We start from the raw sequence: 23,325 nt of genomic DNA on the forward strand, positions 1-23,325 counted from the left end.
CTTTATTTCAGTTAGTTTATTAGGTTTGAAGACTTACGGAGCATCTTCCTTCAACTAAATGCAGCAACTTCAGTTGAACTCAGTGGATTATTCATTTGACTGAACTATGCAATGAAGTTCATCACTAAAATAATACATTGTTAATAACTATTTCACTGAAATTTTGCCTTTTGACCTTTCATATTCCTGGCATAATGTGTATCATTGTGCATATTTTTAGATTTGCTCATCTTATTTTCATTTCCTATCACATTTATTTTCAAAGCCAACTTCACCTATTTAATGAATTTATATGTAATTAATGCCATTGTGTGTCCGTGTGTGTGTGTTCAGCGTTACTACCTGTGAGTCCACCCCCGAGGCTTCTTCTCCGGACGTACGTTCCATCTTCACTGAGATGACGCTTCAGCTTGAGGGCAGGACTTAATCCTCGAGTCACCTCAGGGTTGCTGGATTTCCTGTGGTATGAAGCCGGTGGATAGAGGATGTTGTCCAACTAAGGAGAAAGAAAACAAAAAAGAATAGACAATTAGCAACCTCCCCATGTCTAAAGACAATATACTTACTGACGTGTGCTTGCTCAAAATGGCTGTGTATACTTCAAAAAGCACTTAACCGTAGGCCTGAAAGTAACTATAGATGTTCTTTCATCTACAAAAGGACTCGACTTTTTTCCCCACACGGAGGTGGAAACATTCATCTTCTAAACTCACCCACACATATTTACAAAATACAAAACACTAAGATGCATGCCTTTAGATTGGGAAAGGAACCCAGAGTTTGAGAGAAAATCGACGCAGGCGTACGCAGAACATGCAAACTCCTCTGAGAAAGCCCAGGGCGCAGACTCAAACCCTCACTACTCAGTTCTGCCAAGCAGCTTATCCGTTTCTTTCCGTTCTCGACACGGTTACCCACTTCTCTGTGGAAATCCCAAATGACGGAGCGGCTGTCGGAGCAGGAAAATGCATTAGCAGCAGTTATCATTAAAATCAGAGGTGTAGCAATCAAAGAAAATAGAAAATCACAAGAGCGTTTCTGGAAGGAAACATGTACAGAGGTATGAGAACAACAGCTTCAAATCTAAGAATCAGCCCCAAGGGCAGGATTCAACATCTTTAGAACAACTTATGAAGGGGATTCCCACGGTGTTCTCCAAAAAACTTGCTGAAAACAGCTATGAGCAAAATGTAGCTGAACTTAAACAGTCTCTCAGTCCGACACCATTTAAATGTGAAACAAGGCAGACGAAATAACATGCCACTGCTGTTTTGTTTTGTTTTTTTTTTATCTTGAAACTTTAAAAACTCAGAGCCACATAGACGCAGCAACCCAAAACACAGCACAACAACGTTACACAGCCTGTTGTATTCTCAGGAGATAATGCGAAGCTCGGTGTGCAAAACAAAGCCAGCGGTGAGGAAGAGGCCCTCCCTGAGAATACAAAGATATACATGGCTGAGAGCCGTCCGTGGAAGGAAATGTCCTCTGCTCCTCTGTGGGATGATTCATGCTCCCAGTGCCACCGAGCGCTAGTTAAACCTGCAGGGTGGCTTGACCTCACTCACACACACACAGAAAAAAAAAGAAAAATATGTAGAGCAAGAGTGAAACAGTATGAAGTCAGAACCAACTGTGCAAGAATTTTTTTTAAAAAAATTGAATTACTTATGCTATAATGACAATTATTTGAACTCAAACAAGTTAAAAACTTGCTCTGTCCAAATATACGTGGTAAAATGTAAGGACCTGAAAGTGTAACAATTATGAGAATCAACACAACACAAAACAAAAGCCGAAGTCAAATTAAAGTGATACATAACCACCTTGTCTAGAGTTCCTTGTTTTCCCTGGAATAAAAACATAAACACCCAAAATACATGAAGCAGCTGCTATTGGTGCCCCATGTGTAAAGTTTGCTTCAGTTTGACATGGATAAAGATCAATCTTGTCTCGAGGTTGATATCTGGCTGCAGTCACGTAATTTGGCCATCCAGGCTTTAACGTGAAGATCTGACATGTTTTCATGACAAAAAAAAAAAACAAACAAACATATTTATTAATCCAATACTCAGAGGAACAAACGCTGCATTAACTATTCAATATTCCTAAACAGAACGATTCTGAACTTCTGGACTGAATTAAACGCAGTTTATCATCAGTTGACCATGAGAACAGAATACATGTGTATGAATGGGAAGAATGACCATGAGGGTGAAAGGAGAAGAAGTTCTAACCTCAGGCTTTATGGGAGGCTGACTAGGTTTTATCCTTTTCCAATAACGCAGTTTTAAATTTCATATTTTATTCCATTAAATCAGGTTCAGAAGGACCAACATTTTAATGCAATATTCGTAAAACACTTATTTTTGGGCATGTTTCCGTGGAACTCTATAAAAAAAAAAAAAAAAACTGTAAATATTTGTAGTTAAATTAAACAAATAGACATATGGAATTCAATTAGATTTACAGTGGCAGTGATAAAATATTTTACAATCGTATGGAAGATTCATCCACATATTGAAGCAGTAGTTAATTAAAGAACAATGGGGGAAACAATGGGATCATGAGGTTTAAATAAGAAGAGACACGAATTCTTTCCTTTGAATCCTCAAAATGCTGCCTAATCTCCCCCTGACTTTCTACACACACCACATGTTTACCATGTGTTTTCTACGAGTGCCCTGGTTCACTCCCACAGTCCAAAGATTAAACTGCCCACAGGTGTGAGAGCGATGGCCTGACAGTTGGTTAAGAAGATGATCCGCTGTGGGGGGGAAAATGCCCAGAGAATATGATCAGTCAGCTGTGACCGAAGGCTAATAACCGGAGAAAACGATGGTTTCCAGAACAAACAGATACTGTAGCATCAGCAGCTCATGACCCTGATAGACTGCAGCTCTGCAACAGTGGTGTTCGTTGTTTTGAAACATAATATATACTGTTCATGCTGAGGACAGATATCACTGTACAAATTCAAACTCCCCTCTCGGTCTGAACTGTGGCTGTGTTACATAAAGCACACACACTCGCACGCACACTTACAGAAGAAACTGCAGGATAGTGGAATATAAGTCTAAACACACACATGCAGCTGGTTCCATTTCATGTAAATTGGGTGGTTGCAGAGCTGATTTTTTTTTTTTTTATTCACAGAAGGGAACCGTTTCGCTTGTGGCTACATGTTTTATTAAATAATCACATGCTGTCGTGAGAGAACAACGAAAAAGAAACCGACTTCAACTTTGTGTTTGTGTGTGACGATGCACCGGTTCTGGAGGACGTCACAAAGGCATCCACAGTGGCTTTGAAGTAAGAGGGACAATATGGATCAGTATGGAGCCTTTCGGTTTACAAAAACACAAAACATGACAAAGCTGTCAATAGTATCAGTTTATTTACTGTCAGATCACATTTATTCACAAAAATAAGGATTTTTTTTTTAAATGTAAATCGTTTAACAAAAAACAAATTATGTTTGAGATCCTTTTAAATACAACAACTGCATTATCAGGCCAGTAAACGTTTTTGAATTAAAGATGTTTATCTAGAGTAACAGATCCATGTTCAAAACAAAACTGTTTTCACCGACAGCTTGGATGCTGATTTTTCAAAATAAAACGCACCGCAGAGGTGTTCTTTTCAGCTTAGAGCACAAATAATATAAAAGAAAACCCTTTGAGCAAGTAAATATTTTAAAAAATTATCATTGGTTTGTGAAGACTTTTTGAATTGAAACTAAGTAAATAATTCTGTGGTTCTGTTCATTTTGGCATGAATGGTCTAGAATGTTAAGTATGTGGGTTATGCTCCACTTTTAAGCTCCTTGCTTCTGCATGAACCTGTTTGGTCACTGGATTACACACGGACTGATTACAGTTTCTTTTGTATCATGATCATATTGAATAGTGCTACCACTACGTCACACGACCGAGGCATTATATCATCACTTGAATAACGAGGTAAGGAGGACGGATAAATGCATATCGTCACCGCAACGAAGTGAAACTAACTCACAAAGCATGAAAACTGGCAGATCTATCTGCTGCTCAGTGACAGGTAACTGCAGCATCCATTGCTGTTTTTCACAGGCCACTCAAACAAACAAACGTCAGTGTGACTCATGTTGATAATTACTGTTAATCCAAATAATTTAGTTCAGCAGCATGATCGTCACATCTCTTCCCCCTGCAGTGTTGAATCTCCAGAGTTTTAGTTTGTTCATGAAGTGGAAAAGGTGGCAGATAACACAGTGTGATCAAAACACTGCCTAAAAACATTACATAACTCTGAAATCAGGAGGAGAAATAGTCCTATTTTATCCAATCCTTTCCCTCAAACTGTTCAACATTATTTCCCGTCTGTTCTCATAATTAGCCTTCATTTAGAAATGCCTTGCAACACCCAACTAGTCATTAAAGCTAATTTCACTTCTTCAAAACTAATATCAAAGAATGTAGTAAAAACTACTAAATCACATTTCTGTTCAGAGCTCAGTCACTTTCTCTAGATTTTACTCTAAAATATACTAATTTCTCCAAATCCTTCAGTCCTGATGTATCAGTGTTAGATTATATAAAATGCTCTCATCTGACTACTGCAATGAATTGATTGTTTCTCTCTTAGATGCGTTGCTGTTGCAAGTTAAGCTGAATAAAAACAAACCAGACGCCCACCACCTAATGTTTAGCCAGTAAACACTGCAGAGGCGGATATGAAGAGCTGTGAGAGCTTCCTATTAAATATTGTTCGGCTGTAAGTGCAGCAAAGCGACACAGCTTTATCAACATCTTTCTCTACAAATGAAATTAATCACAACCGCCACATGTGCAGCTAAATAGAAATACAATGGAGGGGAGCTTGAAACGGAGTTTCAGTCACCTGTTAAATTTAGGATTTGGTTGCAATATCCATAAATCCAGTTCTGCATCGGGCTGCAGAGACTGTGGTCAATCGAGTTACACCATTCAAGTCATATTGACAGTATTGCATAAAATCAGAACCAAAACCACCATCGACTCAACTATAGTAACAGGAGGCAACTTCAAGTGTGTCATAGTTTCAAAAATAACTTCAAAAAGCCTATCAATACTCAAATGCAATCGATGTTTTCATGCACCCAAAGAAATTATTTTGATTTATCTGTTTAAAATGTGTTTGTATAGAGTGAAAAGTGAATAAAACTGAAACTGAATGTTTTTCTGTTTTTTTGGAAGCACCCACATGACAACACGTGCTTCCCAGGATTTTGAGGCAGTTTCAGGTGACTCGGGACATGTTTACAGTTCATATTTCAATCCAAACAGTCTACAGTGAGCAAATATTAACTTTGTCAGTTGGTTCGGTTTCCTTTGCGACAGTTACGTCTCACGGTCATTATTTCTAAATAATTATCAAAAACTAATATTAGTGCAGGAACTAGTTTCAGTGTTGTGAATCACAGGCAAACCTACACACATTAACTCCATGTGAAAACAAAGCAGCGCAGGCAGTTATGTAATTTCGCAGAGAGTAAATGCCCACTTGTTGCTTCTGTAAGCAGCTTAGAAGCTATGCCGAGAAACAATCAGCGGTGAACCCCTGCAGCACGCAGCTGCATTGTTTTCAAACCAGAAATATCTGCGCCGGTCACCATGTCCTTCACACCACTGACCGTAATGATATGTGGTGCATGCACGCCGACCTGAGGGATTTCCTCTGTTCAGTGACCGCATCCCCGCTGTGTGTGTCAGATTTCAACAGCCAAACGGAAGTCTGATTCATTTTATAGAAACACTCCATTTCGCAACACACCTCAGCTTCAGTTCCTCCGTCTGCATCGCCGTCTTTCTTCCAAGTGTTTTTTTTTTATTTTTTTGCTTTGCTCTCAATAGCAAATCTACTCAGCTTGTTTCAATTTAAGGTCCCATACACATTGTTATAATGCCTAAAATCTCAAATAAAGAGCTATTAAATGCTGCATATCTTCAGGAGTTTTGTCTAATGGGATGTTTTCCAAGATAGGTGAAGAAATATCACAGTTTAAATTCTCAGCTGACCACACATCTACATGAGTACTGTCTTTGAGTCCGCTCTATGATGGTGCAATGAAGTCAAAATCTTTTGAAGAAGTTGAACTCTGTCTTTGCAGCTCTCCTCCCAGATCAGAAGCTTTAGTTTTCGTACCTTTGGATTGATTTACACTCGTCTGAATTTCCCACCCGCTGCCTAAACCACTGGTATGGTTTCCACGGCTCTGATAGCTGCTGCAGGAATACGATCTCAACAGATCACCAGACATCTCCAGAAAGAAGTAGCTGTCTGTGTCAAATGTGGAAATGGATTAGTTTCATTCCCGCAAACTGTGAGGAAATCCAGGTTTAGTGTTTATTGTTTTATGTCCCTCATAACAGCAGCAGATAAACAATACAGTGCTTTTGGAAATGTACACGTTGTGAAACAGGCATTTCAGGCTGCTAAAATCCAGTGATGAGGCTTAGAAATGAACAAAATTAAACTTTATGAGGCTGTGATTTCAGCAACATTTTTAGAGCCATTACCAGCTGATGCCCATGTTATTTTCCCCCTGCAGCACTAGAAGCGATCCATTGTTGGTCTGGTAGTTTCAGAGGCAGATCCGCCCATGTAAATTATCCAAGCAGATAAAAGGGAATGAGCTCACCCTCATTATATTTAGTTATGTCTGCAGCGGGTCAAGGTCTGCAGTTTGCTATTACTTGGCTATATGAATGTGGAGCAACATTTAATCAATATTCCAGGAGAAACACATTATAGATACTACAGTATGAAGCAGATCCATCCACCCACTGGCAGGCAAACTCTGCCTGCTCGGAGTTACGACAGAGGCTTTGTAGCGTACAAACCGACCGTTTCAAAGCCAATACACAACATTCAAGCTTCGCTGTGTGCAACTAGTGATTCCTGCAACCTTTTGCCTTCGTGTTCCTGATGCACCGTGACAGAAATCCGAGCCAGTGAAAACTGTGGAGGGCTGCCAAAGCTGTCCAGGGTTCCCAATGATTTTTGCTTTTACTCAGCTGAGCTGGGCCATATTTATCAGACACTCATGCCAGCTACGAACCATCGGAGTAATCAGCAAACCTACATTTCCCATTCTATGTGTATTTGAAGTAGAACATCGCAGAAAAGGACAGCATATTCATTGTGAAATCTCAAACAAATTGGCTCCAATATCTCCCAGTCTAAAACATCTGCATTGATTTTAAAAGTGGGTGTTAGCTGTTTAAATGCCGATTCGATTACTTTGAGAACACTCCCATCTGTCCATCACAGTTTGCTTTACTGTGTGCGCAGCGAGCAGCACACAAGTCCGCAGCCCTTTCACCCACCGCTCCTCGCCACCTGCAGCAAAGAGCCACCATGCAGAGCTTCTGAGAGCAAGATCAAACCTGACCTGCCCCTCCTTCCTCTCTTCCACCTTCAGCTACACACACACACACACACACAGTGGACAGTACCAACAATGTTTTGTTGCCAAAGCAGAAAGCAAACCGCTGAAAACAAAGGAGGTGGGCTGCACAGCACACAAAGACTGTTGTGTTTACCGAGTAAAAAAATGAGGCAATTTCAACCTGCATGGAGAGCGACTGTATTTCTACTCATCGGGACACTCATGTATTTGTTGTCACACTGCCCTTAAATCTGCTGAAGACAAAGATTCTAATATTTACCAAACAACCCAGTAATAATGACTGTCTGTGGCTCATCTGGGGGGACAGGAACAAGGAACACAAACCCAAGCACAAAACGGTGATTTGTGTTTGGTGGATCATTTCTCGCTTGTTTTATGTGCTTCTTTGGAATCAATCTAACACTGTGGGAAAAGCTTGTTTATTTCCCTTTTGTTTGGTAGGAACATGCGTTTGCGGGATGGGCATTTGAGCAGTCCACTAGATGTTCTCTGTAAAAGACAAACACATTATTCTGATATTAATGTCACACACAAGGTGGGGAAAGAGAAAGTGAAAGAAAGAACTGAGAAATTAGATGTCTTAAGGGTCTCTGTGACCCCGATGCTGCACAGAGGGGGGATAATCATCTCCTGCACACCGCAGATGACTTCCACTGTGCAGAAAGCAAACTTTCCTGCAGACACTGTACATGTCGACCTTCATCAGCCGACACTACAAAGACCAAAGTGCGCCGAAGGGGGAGAAGGAGGAAGTCCTCTATTTTTCTATACTGCTGCACGCATAAGCATATGCAGCTACTCAAACAAGTCGACAAACAAAAGGACGGAGCAGCGGGAGCTACTTGTGCTTCACAGACAAACAAGGATGAAAGAGTACGGCCACACACAAGAACACTGTCCTCAAGGTTGAGTAATAAATACTCCGAGAGTCCAGGCCAAGGAAAACTCTGTGGTATTCACATGTTAGTATGTGGTCTATGTCGCTGAGCCACGAGGCTTGGCTATAAAAACAACACAAGTGGGAAGACATCAATGCCTTTCCTGCTGCGTTCGTCCACTTATTCTATGGTATGGTTCTGCATCACAAAAGGACGAGTGTCTTTAGTCCAAATTAGAACAATTATCCAGAGAAAACTGGAAAAACAAATTCACACCACAGGATATTAATTCTCTTTGAAGGCTTTGTGGTGAAGTGTTGTTTATCATTTCACTGAGATGGATGAAAGGAACCTTTCAAAAGTGGGAACAAACTGTTGTTAGTGGCCTTCGTTGGTTGCTTGGACACGAGTCCTCATTTACAGTAAAACAGGAAGATAAGGCCCATACATCAAGAGGGGCTACACCGTACCTCTTTCCAGTCATCCTGGCCTTTGTTTCACCCGTCGTTTTCCCTGCTAATGTTTCTCCATCATATCCTTTTCTGAGCTGGCACTGATGGGTAATAAATGAATCATACTTTTCACCGCATGCTCAGCTCACACCACCTGTGAACTGATAAGCACATGTCTAATAAAACTCCTGGATTCAGTTAGTTTCATTTGAGGATTTTAATGAGAGGAAACCAAAATATCTTTACTTTTTTAATTTGAGGTTCTGGGAGTGAAAGTATGATTTTTTTTTCCACCATAAAATTGAGTAAGAACAGAATTGCAGTTTGTATATAAAGTCCAAGTCTAACACTCACCAAAATTACTCTGAGACGCCGAGTGCAGTGAGAGAGCGACTTTAGAGTTAAGGCAGGAATTTACATCTTTATGTCTGCGAGGGAATAACTGTGCTGTAATTAGATTTCAAAAATATATTCAATACGCTTGGTTTGGTCTGAGGGTGAACATTCACACTGAGGATTGGTTAACTTCAACGCTCCGTGATCAGAAGTGGGAAAACTCTGATCGAGGACATAAATATCCTTCCTGAGAAATGCGACCCTGCTCAGTCGCATGTCCACCGTTTGGCGCTGTATATACAAAGATCCAGATGTGACCATATTTGTCTATTTCTCGTCGAGGACTGTTTTCTCATTCCTTCAGAAGAGCTGCACACAGCTCAGAAAGAATTCAACCTCTTTGAAAAACAACAATCCAAGGTGTATTTGAATTGTTTTGATCCACACGACTGACAGATATGCACCATGATGGAGAGAGCTGTTGTGCAGGAGCAACAATTTGGGCACATCGTTACTGAAAAATGCTCAGTAGCTATTTTCCAATTAACAAAAATCAGAAGACAAGATATTCCTCATTAGAAGACATGTCACTTTCACATTTCTTGAACTGTCAAAGTTACATAATCAAAGTCCTTCAGTGATATTCCGTCAAAAAATTAAATAAAAAAAAAAAATTCTTGAGCAAGTCTTTGAAAAACTGCAGCCAAAATCTGTTTCTTTCCTTGGCGTTTCACTTGAAAGAACACCACAAACAACACTGTGCTGCTTGTTACATAATCTCACTTCAGCATAGCTGGTGAGATGTCTTCAACCAACCAGGAAAATCTGTTATTGTTCCCCGTTAAAAGCCCTTCTCCACTCTTTTCTGATGTGTGTCGAACAAAAAAAATAATCACAAGCCTGGTGTCCCTCATATCTGATGAAAAGCATTTACACTCGGTCCTTGTGATGCAGTGACCAACAGTAGCAGTTCATGCCTTTTGATTTGAACGGATACAAATGGATTTACTCTGGAATTACAACAAGGTTGCATGAAATTAAAAGGGCCTTCCTGATAAGCTACACTATGAACAGCTGATACAACGCGATGCAAATATATGATAAGAGCTGGTTTGATACAAACGAAGCCTGTATTTTCTGTTATAGAACAAGTAGAAAACACCACACTCCTAAAACAGACAAAATGTGTCTGTAAATAAGAATGTTTGCTTCATTGACCTTGTCTGAATTTGAAAATTTAAGCAACCTGCTACTCTTTCTGCATGGCCTCCATGTTGTACATTATCCTCGGTCTCTGCTTTGAAGTGATGTAAATAGCTTTTGTAATTGGCTTATAGTGAGGAAAATGATGGAATGAATACATTCACAAACCAGAAAATTGCAATGGGGGTTTGACAATGTAAAGGCTCGAGCTCCCCCTCCCCCAACGGGAGGGGCGACTATCTCTCTGGTTAATGGATCCGCTGATTCTGGATCAGCTTTCTTGTGATGGACTTTGCTGTTCTCATCGTGATTGAAGCTACTTTCTTGAACACAAAACATCTCACAACACTAAACTGGATGAAGCAGTATCAAAGATGGATGAATGAACAGATTTAAAAAGTGCTTTCAGCTAATTGAAAATATCCCCTTAAGTCTGACGTAGCTGTACAAACAACTCTAAAGCTCTTCATCAACACTGAAATGTACCTTTATTTATATCTGACAAACAAATCAGACTTCCTCAGCAACATCAGATCAAGTTTCTCGTTTCCATGACGGACTCCTTGCTATCTTTTAATCCAACATTTGGTGGATGAGCGAATGCAGTGAGCCATCGACAGCACACAAACCGTCACAAACATGTTGAAAGAAGTGGCTCTGGTGAACAGGATCTCCCTGGTAGTGTCCCCCCACTAGAATTAAAACAAGCTGCAACTATGAGTCATATATGAGATTTCTTAACATATGAGAACAAAAATTCGTTAGTGCATTCGTCTCTCTGACTCCCAAAACAAACACATGCTATAAGTCCATGATGCAAAGTAATGCAAATCTTTGTGGACTTTGCTCCTGAACATGCTCATCTGTCTTTTTCTCAGGGTTAATGGCAGCAGAGCGAACCATGCTGTGGCCGACCTCGTCACCCGACATCTGTCTTTCTGAACTCTCCCTAAATTCCTCCCTGGCCTGCATCTCTCATCCCGTCTTCTCTTCCCCCAGCGCTGCTCGGAGGCTCCTGGTGTTTACTCGAGAGGATAACAGCCCTCGGAGGTCTCACGGCCGAAGTGTGATTAATTCTTTGCAAACTGTATTTCACATTTCACCCGTGTCACAGTGTGCGGACATTCTGCGGCGACTTTATCAGCTAAAAATTAAAAATAAGCTTTGACTTTTGGATGTCTGAACTCCGAGTCCTCTCTCTCACATGGGAGTTCAGTTTCCTGTGTTGACAAGATCTAAAGTTAGAAAAACACAGCAGCTCTTGTTCTACTTCAGCTTCACACAGAGAGGTTTAACATTCATCTTTAGAAGTCACAGTGAAAAATGCCTGCATAGGGTCTAATACTGTATTATAATAACATGCAGTGTGGCGAAGTGCCCGAAGGCCGAGAAGCAGCTGATTACAAGCTGGTTGAGATCCGTATCTCTGAGTTCCGCTTTCAAAAATACTACAAGTTGAGTAATGAACTGGTTACAAATGTCTGCAGCTTCGCTTTTTTTCGTTTTGGTTGCTTCATCTTCATTCAGCAGCAGAACTCGTATCATTTTATCAAAATAGATTTATTCTAATAAAACAGTTAGAGACCTTGTTTCCCGCATGGATGTTTGCCTCAAAAAGTCCTTCAGGATGTGAAAAGCTTCAGTGACCGTGTCTGACCTGAAGCTTGGGTTACATAACTTGCACCTTTTGCTTGTACTTTTGCATTTTATCCTCAGCTCATCCTCATTTGAACATGTTAAAATACTTGTAACATCATAGTGATTCTCATTTATTATAGAGCTCAACAGACTTACAATATTTATGTATTAGTTTTTCTCTGAAATGTCAAAAAAAATTAAATATCAAGCAATGTATGAAGAAGCAAATTAAGATGTGTTGTTCTGCACTGACAGTCAAGGTAAAAGTGTTGAAATTTTATCCAATGATAGAATAATTATATAGTGTTGCAGAAATGTATTCCTTTAAACTAATCTTTGAGTGAAGAAAATTCATTTGATTCCAGTTTGGGGCTGAAGTCTTTGGAACAAGGCAAAAACTAACAATCTTTTAGTCTGTGGCCTTTAAAGTCAGAAGAGTTTTTATCCACTCAGTACAGCAAAAACATCGAGAATAAAGATAAAGCACTCCTATAATGCGGGTGTAGTCTTACATGTTCGATTAAAAAAAAAAAAAAAAAAAACACAATGAAAAGCAAAATTACTGTTGCAACAACACATAATCAGTTAAACTGACCTGTCTACACCCAGCTCACGTTCCTTGTTAGTTGGTGAAGAATCAAGAGAAACAAGAGCCGACATGAAGGAGCCAGTTATCCCTGTGGGAACTTTTCTGACACCTCCTGCTTTAAACTGGCAAAGGACTCACAGCAGCCCAACATTTTGTCATGACCTTTGACCAAAACGGATGTTTATCGTTTCGGTGTTCGTACCGAAACTGTACTCTGTTACATTTGGGAAGTAAAAATCAGAAAAGGTACTTTGCACGATAGCTGCCAGGCACAGCGCTCATCACTTATCAAAATACTCCCACTATTTATTGAGAAGTACAAGAATAGACGTGTAAAACAAAAGATGGGGTGAAAGTGAAAGCACCAGTTTAACTTGTTTTTATTTGTATTTTTTTTCATGCAAAAGAACAAAAACAGCAGAAACATAAGAGGTGGGGTGGGGTATTACTTTCTGTTTGATATAAAAATCTTTGTCCCATCTTTGTTCATCCATCTCTGCTTTAGTCCTCAACAAGTCAGTCTTTCCATGGACTGTATTTCCTCCACAATACTCAATTCGAGCAGACCTTTATATAGTTTCGAGATCATTTTTTCTGAAGGGTTTTGTTTATATGTATCAATTAACACTTTGACCACTACATTTCCTTCTGCTGAGATTCCTTTCCCAATTTCCATGTTGTAAGTTTTGTAACTGAAAACATTTGAACGGGTCACCTTCATCGAGGCTAAACTCCCTGTGAAGTTTTTCTAAAGACTGAAATGTTGTGCCTCCATCACTGTGCACAGAGCTGTTTGTCTTTTCTTTCCAACCTCTGAAGGACCCGTCGAGCCCCCAGGCTTAAACCTGGAGAAGGTCGACAAGGTCAGATCAGAAGCTGAGAGAATCTGTCAATTTGAATTTTTTTGTTTTTGAATGAGTTGTGGGGACGTGATCCACAAATCTAACTATTTTCATACTACATATTGGATACATCAACTGAAAATTTGATAATATAAGCATTGGCCACAGATCAAGATTCTAGTTGTATCCGTTTTAAATCCAAATGGAAAAAAAAAGTAAGCTTTGCTGGACTTCATATATATATACAAAAAACAAAATATAAATATATACGAATTTTCCAGAACTTGTATTGAATATGTAATAACGGTTTTGATTTTTTTCCACCGTTACTCTGTATTCATCTTTAAGTGTCTTTATGAAACCATTGATTGATGAACCTGAAGATCCGGGAGTCAAATTAAAGAAACTATCTTGCTTTTAGACGTTTCCCTGTTTAAACCGACCCATGTCAGATTTTTAATATGAAGTACATATACAGTACATAAATGACCATATCCATTTTCAAATGCAAGATAAAACTAGGAATTTTGCTGTGCAACTACTCTAAAATTTAAATCAAAAGAAGCAGGTATTGTATGTTAGAGAGAGCCACTGGAGACACTTTGCACACCGCTGTCTTCATCCTTCAATCGCAAGCAGCTCTCCAAGTCTCTTACCTTGTTTCCTTCCGATGATATTCGTGGGCCAAAAGTTAAATTCCTACCAAGAGACATTTTGTTTGGGTGCCAACAGACTTAAGCCTCTGTGTCACTTTGTCTGGATTTAATCCCCATTGTCTGCCATGATTAAGCTTTCAAAGAAAAAAAAAAAAGGAACGAAGAGCAAAGAAATCAAAAGTTGAATTGCAGACAGACGCAGCTCGTAGTAGGAGTGAGGAGAGGGAAAAAAAGAAGAGTCTTAACCAGCTAATCCTCTTAACCTTTAAAGCATACGCCGGACACCGGACATCCCTCTAATCGCCCTCCTGATGCGTTGACTGCTGAACTGAGTGGCTGCTTATTTCGGGGGGGCACGACACGACACGAGGTTGGAGCCGCAGCGTGGACGGAGAGTTAAATATTGTCAAACAGAAGCAAATATTGATACACGAGCGAGGGAGGGAGCTCTGGTGCAACGTTCGCCGGCCGTCCTCCCAGCTTCAGGGAAAGGGCCCACCTGGAATCTAAACCAATTTTCCCCAACAGGGATTAGGCCGAGGGTGTGATAAGTGTTAGAGCTTTACTTCCATCTACAGACAAAAATAAAAAAAAAAACAAATAAAAAAATTGCAAAAGTAAACTTGAAGATGACAACACTGAGTGACGCGCACACGCTGAGTCACAGATCTGATCTGCCCATCCCAGTTTCAAACTGCTGGCAGTGCTTTCACTTGTCTAGTCTTGTCCCCCAGAAAACCCTCCAAGTTTCAAATAGGGCCCCGATCGTGGATGCACATAAAGCGCAACACACACAGGTTTTTTTTAAGAGAAGAATCACCCGGAGCAACCTTGAAACACGCTGCTCTTCTACTTTGCCACATGAGACATTATGTAACCAGGTTAAACACGGCGCCCTTCAACAAGATATGTGCCTCGGCAATAAGCTGGTAGGAGGACGCGTTCTCACTTCGACTGGCTGCAAAAAAATAAATAAATAAATTGAGAAAAAATGCATCCTAACTAACCTGAATAATCATATTTCATTCATCACTTTACGAAACGTGTGAAAAGGACAGGATGTTGATGAGTTTGATGGTCGTGATTCAACCGTTGGCAACTTTGTAAACCAACGAAGAATTTCTATTGGGAGCTGAGGAAAGTGGAGGAGTTTGGCAGCACGGCCTCATTACAAATCTGGACACAAACCAAGACAAGGAGGCATTCTGGGAAAACAGTAAAGAACTGGGTGAAGACGGCGCAGCTGATCACTTCATCACTTAGTAATCTGATGTTTCTTGCTCAAGTGAAATGAAAGAAATCTGGGAAAAATGCGCAAAATTTTTAACAAGGTGAAAAACTTAAAGCTGACTGTGTCAAACATTCCTGAGCATTCAGTCAGAACAATATGGGACGCAGGTGTGCGCGCAAGACCGTCTCAAAACTAGAATGACGACGGTGAAACTAGAATGACACAGATAAATGAAAAGGCTGCATATCGATTTCACCATCAACTGGTTGCAATTAAATCCATCAAGATATCATAATAATGTCTTATTATTCATTTCTAATGTTGCACAAAAAGAAAATGATGCAAATAATTTTCACAATATATCGGGAACAATTTGTACGTTTTAACATTTCATGTAGTAAAATCTGATTTCTCAGGAAAACACTTGTGTCTCAGTTGTTTGTAACTTTGGATTCCCAGAGTGAAAGTTGTAATAAAGTCACCGTGCTGCGGTCGTAATTCAGTTTGACTGGTGACCTTTGATGACCCTGAGTTCAGTTCTCAACATGGAGTCTAAACTCCTTTCTAATGTTTCTGCAGTAAAAACCGACTTGTTTTGGTTTTATTCAAAGACAGGGACATATAGTTTCACTATAAGAGAATGAAACTAATTTTCCTCTTGGTGGAATACAGAGGAGTCATATTTTATACAGCGAATCTGCATAAGAACTAATTTCCTCAACATCTCTTTACTGTTTTCCCACTTTAATGTCATGATCAACCTGAACGGTGCATCGTGTTTGTTTAGAGTTATGACCCTTAAAACAACTGGAATAGTATCAAACTGACACACATCTGGTAAAAAAAAAGGGAATATTCAGTGAGATTTAATTTGTTCGAGGAACAAGTCAAACTAATGTTCACACAGACTGAAGAGAGGGGATTTCAATCTGCAGACTGTGGTGCAGAGGATCTGTTTAGCAGCGCCGCTTCCAAAAAGAAAAGGTGTGATATGATGGATGGGTTGTTAGGCGTGATGAACGACCTGGAAATAAAGTCCCTGGAAGACCGCCAGACGTACTTGAAAACACTTTTCTTTTCCAAATCGTATAGTCATGTTTCAACAAATGACTCCATCTCGGCACACATTCTCAGACGCTCACCTGCTCCGACCCAACAACGCTTTCCCGCTGTGTTTATCCTCCACTTAACGCCGTTTACTGAGCTCCGAGTCGAGTCTCACACTGGTTAGGCCCCATTTTTAACAGAACCATTCAGAGAACAGTGTCTCGGGAGATAATTCTTCACTTCAGTAGAGCAGTGTTTCTTTTCTGGTGCCATTTGAGCTGTGTGTGTTCTGTACAGCTGTCCCACACTATCAATTCTGCTTTTAGGGAAGGTTTTTTTTTCCCTTTCTTTTTTTTTTTTTTTAATGCTGCAGTAAAGACAAACACAAAGTCAAGTCTGTTGGTTGATAGCAGCTGCCTGCCGAGTGATATAGAGAGAGAAACGGAGAACTGTAAAATGAAGGGGGCAGAAAATAGCGTCATGAGCAACTAGGCCATCCAAAATTAACTGAAAACCTTTTTATACCAAGTCAACCTGATGTGGCTAATTTTATATCTGATGTGGGTAAATTTTGGATTAATTTCTGTGTGTGAATCAATTTAAACTTTGAACATTAAATATGTTTGGAGTTATTTGGTTTTCAGTGGAGAATGTTAGAGAGGTGATGAATAAAGGTCGTCTTTTGATCTGGAATAATGGGAGCGTCGTCCTCAGTGTTTTCAAAATCGCTCCATGCATTTGCTCCCACACTGCCTTCCTGAACTGCCCCACCCTCCTCACCTCAAGGTGCTCCTGGTGGAGCCTGAAACCAGCCTGACGCTCTCAGCGGCTCCAGCACTTTGAGTTGCAGCTCCTGAACTAACGTTTAAGAGGCTTATATTTATGTGCAAGCTGCCGATTATTCTCTGTATTCGGAGCATTTGTTTTTATTGTGTTAGTTTGCATGTAGCACTTTGGATTCCTGTAGCTGTTTTAAAATACTAAAATAAAGATGAATTTTTTTACATTTTGATTGACTTCAAATGTTTACTTTCAATCGGACAGCAAAAAAAGTGCTTTCAAAACAAAAATGTTATGGTATTTTGATGACAGACACTCACGAGGCAATTCTCACTTCCTTGTATATGTTTTTGGTCTCAGGATGGCTTTGTATCTGCTAAATGATTCACTTGGCCTGCTCGGTTAGCTTTATCAGGCGCACGTGATGGACTTTTACAGCTTTATGGCAGAAACCGCTGCAAGTAGGTTCCAATAACATGACAACAATGACAGTGGGAAGAAAAACAGAAGTTGCAGGCCAGAGCAGGGACATCATGTAGATGTTTGGTTTAACGGAGCTGCAGATTCAGTTTGCGGCTCCTTCTGCTGAGTCATATTTTTCAATTTCACACATTGTTGGAAAAATCACTTCGCTCAGCAACTATTTAAGAGTCATTTTCATTAATGGGGAGACCGAGGAATCCATTCAGTTTTATGCTGCTCCCTGATAATCCATCTAATTCTCAAGTAACCGCTCTATAAACATCCAAACTGAAAGCAGAAATTTCATACGTGGGAAGAATATGAAAGCTATTTCTCCACTGTTCATTGGAGCTTGCCATCAAAGGTTTCATTTAGGAAACTATAAGGATCACAATAAGGAGCTATATCAAATACGATCCGGGATATTGTCAAGGAAAGTAATTTTTCACCACAGGTAACTTCGGCAACGAAAATCACCAAAGCTCAAATAATTAAAAACCACACCGTTAATCAAAAGTGACATGGACAAACAGGAGTTCTGAAAAGGTAACGCTTACGATTATGAGGGGGAATATTGGCGGGATATATAAAGACAAGGAATGATTAACACGCCGACAGACTGTGTACTTTGGGATGTACCGTGTTAAACGGTGTGGGCTGCAATGCTGGATGTCTGATTTGTGAGGGCTTGAAGAAAGAAAACAACATTGCATCCATGGAAGTGCTTTACGCAAAGTGTACATGCACATTTATATGCTTTTTACAAACAGCATTATCCATTGAACGATCAAATATTTGTCTCTTAGCAGTGTATTCCAACCATGTTTATTATCATGATCATATCCATCACACACTGTTATGAAATATACTAATGCATGGAGAGATTCCAGCACATTCAAAATGTTATTCACTCTGAAAAAAAGGAAACCGAGCTCGAACTCAGGGTATTATCTCAAGTGGTGTGCAGTCAGAGGCAGCAGGGCGAGCACTGATAAGGGCGAGATAATTTATCTCCAACCGTCATATGTCTCTGGATGTATCTGTATGCACGTTTTTCTTTTCATTTAAATAAAATGGGCCATATTTCAGTTCTAAGACCGAATTTTATGTTATTAGTTTAATTCCAGTTCCAGACCGTTTGTTTTGACTGTATTCCACATTGACCAGTCATTTTATTAGGTACACATGTTCAGCTAGTCACGCCCAAAGCGAAATCAGCCAATCACAAGGCAGCAACTAAATATCATGAGGATAGTTAAACTAGTCAAGAGGACCTACTGAAGTTTAAACCAAGCATTAAAATTAGAAAGAAAAACCAGTAAAATGTAGCTTATAAAGTAGCCAGTGAGTGTATATGCTCTGGGTTTCAGCCTTAGATTCAGTGGGAATGCTTGAAAGAACCTTGTCTCCAGGTCAATTAAGACTTTATTCAATGTCTCCGTCAAGAATGATCCAACTCTGTTCACTCTGAAGCAGTTTAAGAGGATTCTAAAACCACATTAGCAAGAGTTTTTTCAGACACTGTTCACCTTTAGGAGTCTGAAATATGAATCAAGAAAAGTTGGCCGATTGCAGCCATGAATCAAACTGATGGAAAAGTGAAAATAAAAAGACAGCTAACAGAAGAGAAACAGATTTAAGACACATGCTGCAGAGTTTCCCCTTCAATATACACAACCACACTGAAATACGAGTTAAATATAACATCTTTCTCTAAATATTTGGAGAGTGAAAGGCAGGTGCAGGTCCATGTCATCCTGCTCACCTCCAACTCTTCACTTGGCAGACCGTTTTCATGCAGAATCATGAGGTGCGATCTGTAGATCTAAACTTTATGCTTCCCATTTTATTCTTTCTCCGTTATCTTGTCTTGTGCATGACAGAGAGGATTATGTGTGGGATCATCTGGCTCCCGCCACCTCGGCGGTAGATAAGGCTCTCGCCGTCACTGCCCACAACTTTTGGACGGATTCAGACGTCTGGAGCCAGCAGAGACACGGCGACACAGATTTCTGTAAAGACAGACGCTGTGCAAACACTGTGGAAAGTATCTCCGCACGTCGCTAAGTCTGGACATCGAGTGTTAACCGAGTCGGTCGACGTAAAAAAAAAAAAAAAAAAAAAACCTGACATCATGGAAGTTCTCAGAAGACTTTCCTTTTTTAACTCTGCAGGAGCAAGACATGAGTCAAAGGTCAAGGAGCCCTGATTAACCCTGTAGTAATGGCCCCTGCGAGGCTTCTCCGCACCGATAGGTTATCCGACCTGCTTTGTGGTGCCGCGGCCGGCGACGCGCCCGCTGTGTTTAGAGCAACAGGTCAGGTTACATCCCTTCTTCTGTGGCCAGCACGAGAGAGGTCACCGGTTTTAAATGAACTTCAAACTGACATTTGGAGGGGCGCAGGAGAGAAGGGCAGGGAGTTCACACTGCAGTTCAAAAACGAGAGCAGATTAGGTTCAAAGTCTGCACAGAAGCTACAGTTTGTAAACATATAACGTCCAACATTTGAATTTTATTACGATGGCTCCATAAAAAGAGAAAGAAAAAAAAAATCTAATATTATAGCCAAATAAGGATATTCTGATGTTGTTTACCGGCTCACGATGGGAGAATCTGAAATAAGAGATCAGTCTGTTGCACTCATGTGCACCTCTTTTAAGGTAATGAATCGACGAGCTGCTACTCAGCCAAACCACTAACACGATACCGCGTCACGGGGGGGGGGAATCATCCAGGGGGATGCTGGCATGATTCTGTTACACTTCTATATACCCATTTAATGGCCTCTGAAACGAGAACACACTTGTTAATGACAGCATTGTAGCCATAGTTTCTCCTCACGCTGCATGCGAGTCGGTCTGCTTTCCCCTCCAAAACTCCTCCACCCACAGCGCACTTCTCTTGTCCAAGCATTTTAAAGATAATGGCGTAACAGATGGAGGACGCCGTTCAACTTTCCAGAATTTCCCCACTTCTCGTCTCGCTGGGGTTGTAAGAGGGTGACCGTCGGCCACGCCTACAGCTCCGAGTCACGGCGGCAATAGGGTTTTGAAAGAGGGAAGGGGGAAAAAAGAAAAAGGCAGAGCTCAAGTAATTAAGCATGAAATCTCCAACACGCCCTTGGACCTATTTGGCGAGTATTCGAGCCAGTAAAACCTGTCTCTACTGAAGCAACTGTGAGAGGATAAATTAAAGGCTGCAGCACAAACTTCACATCCCTTGTTTTCCCATCTGTCACCTGAATACACACCGCGGCTCAGGACGGTCCGATCTGTGCTCATTATTTAAAAAAACAAAAACAAAACAATGCTGCCTTCCTTAAAGTGAAAGGTTAATTAATGTTATTCCTTCTGTTTTCACTGTCAGCTGAGAAAAACATAATCCGTTTGACAGTGACTAAGGTTTTTAAATGTGATGTTATTTCTGAACCCGGGTGGCTGGAGGGCACATTCTGCCTCCAACCTAACAAACACAGTTGCTGGGACTTTCTGAGCTGCGCCCACTCATGCAATAACCTCATCCAGCGGTGATGAAGTAAAATGTAACTTTCAGAGGCTGCAGTGTGCCTTTTTACTTTTTCACCCCACAGATGGCATTGAAAGATTAACAGTTTGATGTACTTTGCCCGCCTCCTTGAACTGATACTTCAAATTTGAATTATAGGAAACAATTTTAGCATAACCTAGAAACATCTGCATCTGCCCATGATTATCTTTTTTTTTTTTTTTTTTTTTTAAGTTTAAAGGTGCAGCTTACAATATTTTGAAAAAAATGTTACTGAAAGTGTGTTTTAGGGTGTAAAAATACACTCTGAAACATCTTCAGGAACACAGTTTTCTGTAAAATTCAGATTTAGTCAGCCTGAAACACACTGAGGACTCACTGAAAACACTCACTGATCACACACACGATGCATGATGAGGAGGACGAGTTTGACAAAGCTTGCATAACACACTCAGTAATTAAAGGGATACTTCAACATTTTGGCAAATTGGCCCATTTAGCGCAATTTCTTAGTCATTTCGAACAGCATACTTACTTTTTTTGTGAGGGCGAGCTGTTGCTTATCCAGAGGTGAGTCGGGGAAGGTTTTCGGGACGGACACAATGGAAGTGGATGGTATTTTTGGTTCCCCTCGTCAAACTCATCCAATACAAAATCCAACAACCCCAAAACACTTTGGTGGACACGTTATAATCCGCACATTCACTACGCTGTGAAATATTAATGCAACATTACCAGATTGAGTTGTTTATGCGAAGATTGCTAAGACGGAACTACTTACTAAACATGGCGTCCGGGCGTAGTGATTTCAAAAGAAAAAGTAGTTCCCAGTATTTGCTTCAGTGTCGTAACGCTACAATATTATTTGTTGGTGTTCCACAGCGTAGTGAATGTGCGGATTATAACGTGTCCACCAAAGTGTTTTGGGGTTGTTGGATTTTGTATTTGAGGAGTTTGACGAGGGGGAACAAAAATATCATTCACTTCCATTGTGTCCGTCCCGAAAACCTTCCCCGACTCGCCTCTGAATAAACAACAGCTCGCCCTCACAAAAAAAGGAAGTATGCTGTTCGAAATGACTAAGGAATTGCGCTAAATGGGCCAATTTGCCAAAATGTTGAAGTATCCCTTTAAGTTCAGTAATTCAGCATTGCGGGAAAAACATAACTTTGAGCACTTCACACTTGAACATAGGACATGCAACTTGACCAGTGGTCAAGTTGGTTATGGTTGGTCATATGGTTGGTTAGTGGAGTCTTTTTGGAGTGAAGAAAAAAAAAATCACTTTCTGGATTGCTCTGGAAAATTGTGTTTTGGGCGTTTTTCAGTCTCATCGTCTGAAACATGTTGGACACATGTATAAATAAACCAGGGGACTGTGCACACAGCTCACTGATATGCATGATGAATATGACTTGAAGTTGAAAGGACACAATTTGGGGGGAAAAAAGAAATGGCATGAAATATAAGCTTGAAAATCAGCCACATTGCAATCACCACTTTCCTTCGTGGAGGTTCGAAGCGAGTGGTTTTTGTTGATTCGAGTGCATAATGACTGCCTACTATGTGGTGCCAGTACACCAGTCACCTTTAACTGATACTTACAGCACTTCAGAATTTAGTGAGGTAGTGGAAACGGAGCTAGGATATGACACATCTGCAGCGTTTTTATTCTAGGTTTTGGTAAATAAGGCTGCCACTTGGAAAAGGCTCAAAAGGCTTTTTAAGTGGTGATTAAAAAAAAAAAAAAGTCAAAAGATTTTTTTTTTTTAAATCAAAACCAGCCAGGAAAACTTTCAGTCGCTCATGTACTGTATTAATAAAGCAGAGCAGCTCACTGAGATGGATGCATGAGTGTGACTGGTAAATAGAGAAGATGAATGAAGCTCGCAGTATAAATGGCACTCAGCTGCTGCAGGTTGATCAAATACAAGTGGTGCAGCTCAATGCAATCCAATAAGCAAAGCTTTGAAGGAAACGTGCCTGCGCAGAAGACGCATAAAGGCTGCAATGATTATGCATGAAGCAGAGCAGCGTGATAAGAAATACATACATGAAGAGGATGAAGAGAAAGGAGCTCAAGGCATGAATTAAATTCAGTTGGGGCTGGTTTATCGTCTCCAATCAGCAATACATTCCACTAGTGCATCCTTGTAATGAAACGCCACTCTCGCAGCGTTTGTGCAGACAATGCAATGTGTAGTCATCGCTTCAAATGTGTTTTGATTTAACTGACTGAAGGTAGACTGGGGCAGCAACTCTTTGACACTTGGA

General features: G+C 40.4%; 1 protein-coding gene across 5 annotated transcripts in view; it reads right to left on the reverse strand.

Moving 5' to 3' along the window:
• mast4 (microtubule associated serine/threonine kinase family member 4) overlaps positions 1 to 23,325 on the reverse strand; it is a 105,562-nt gene that overhangs the window by 80,516 nt on the left and 1,721 nt on the right. For all 5 annotated transcript variants that reach the window (XM_030084658.1, XM_030084657.1, XM_030084656.1 and 2 more), the window contains exon 2: positions 343 to 496. In XM_030084658.1, coding sequence (XP_029940518.1) covers positions 343 to 496 — 154 coding nt within the window. The remainder of the gene's footprint in view (positions 1 to 342; positions 497 to 23,325) is intronic.

Source organism: Salarias fasciatus (genome assembly GCF_902148845.1).
Source record: "Salarias fasciatus chromosome 7 unlocalized genomic scaffold, fSalaFa1.1 super_scaffold_4, whole genome shotgun sequence".
NCBI lineage: Eukaryota > Metazoa > Chordata > Actinopteri > Blenniiformes > Blenniidae > Salarias > Salarias fasciatus.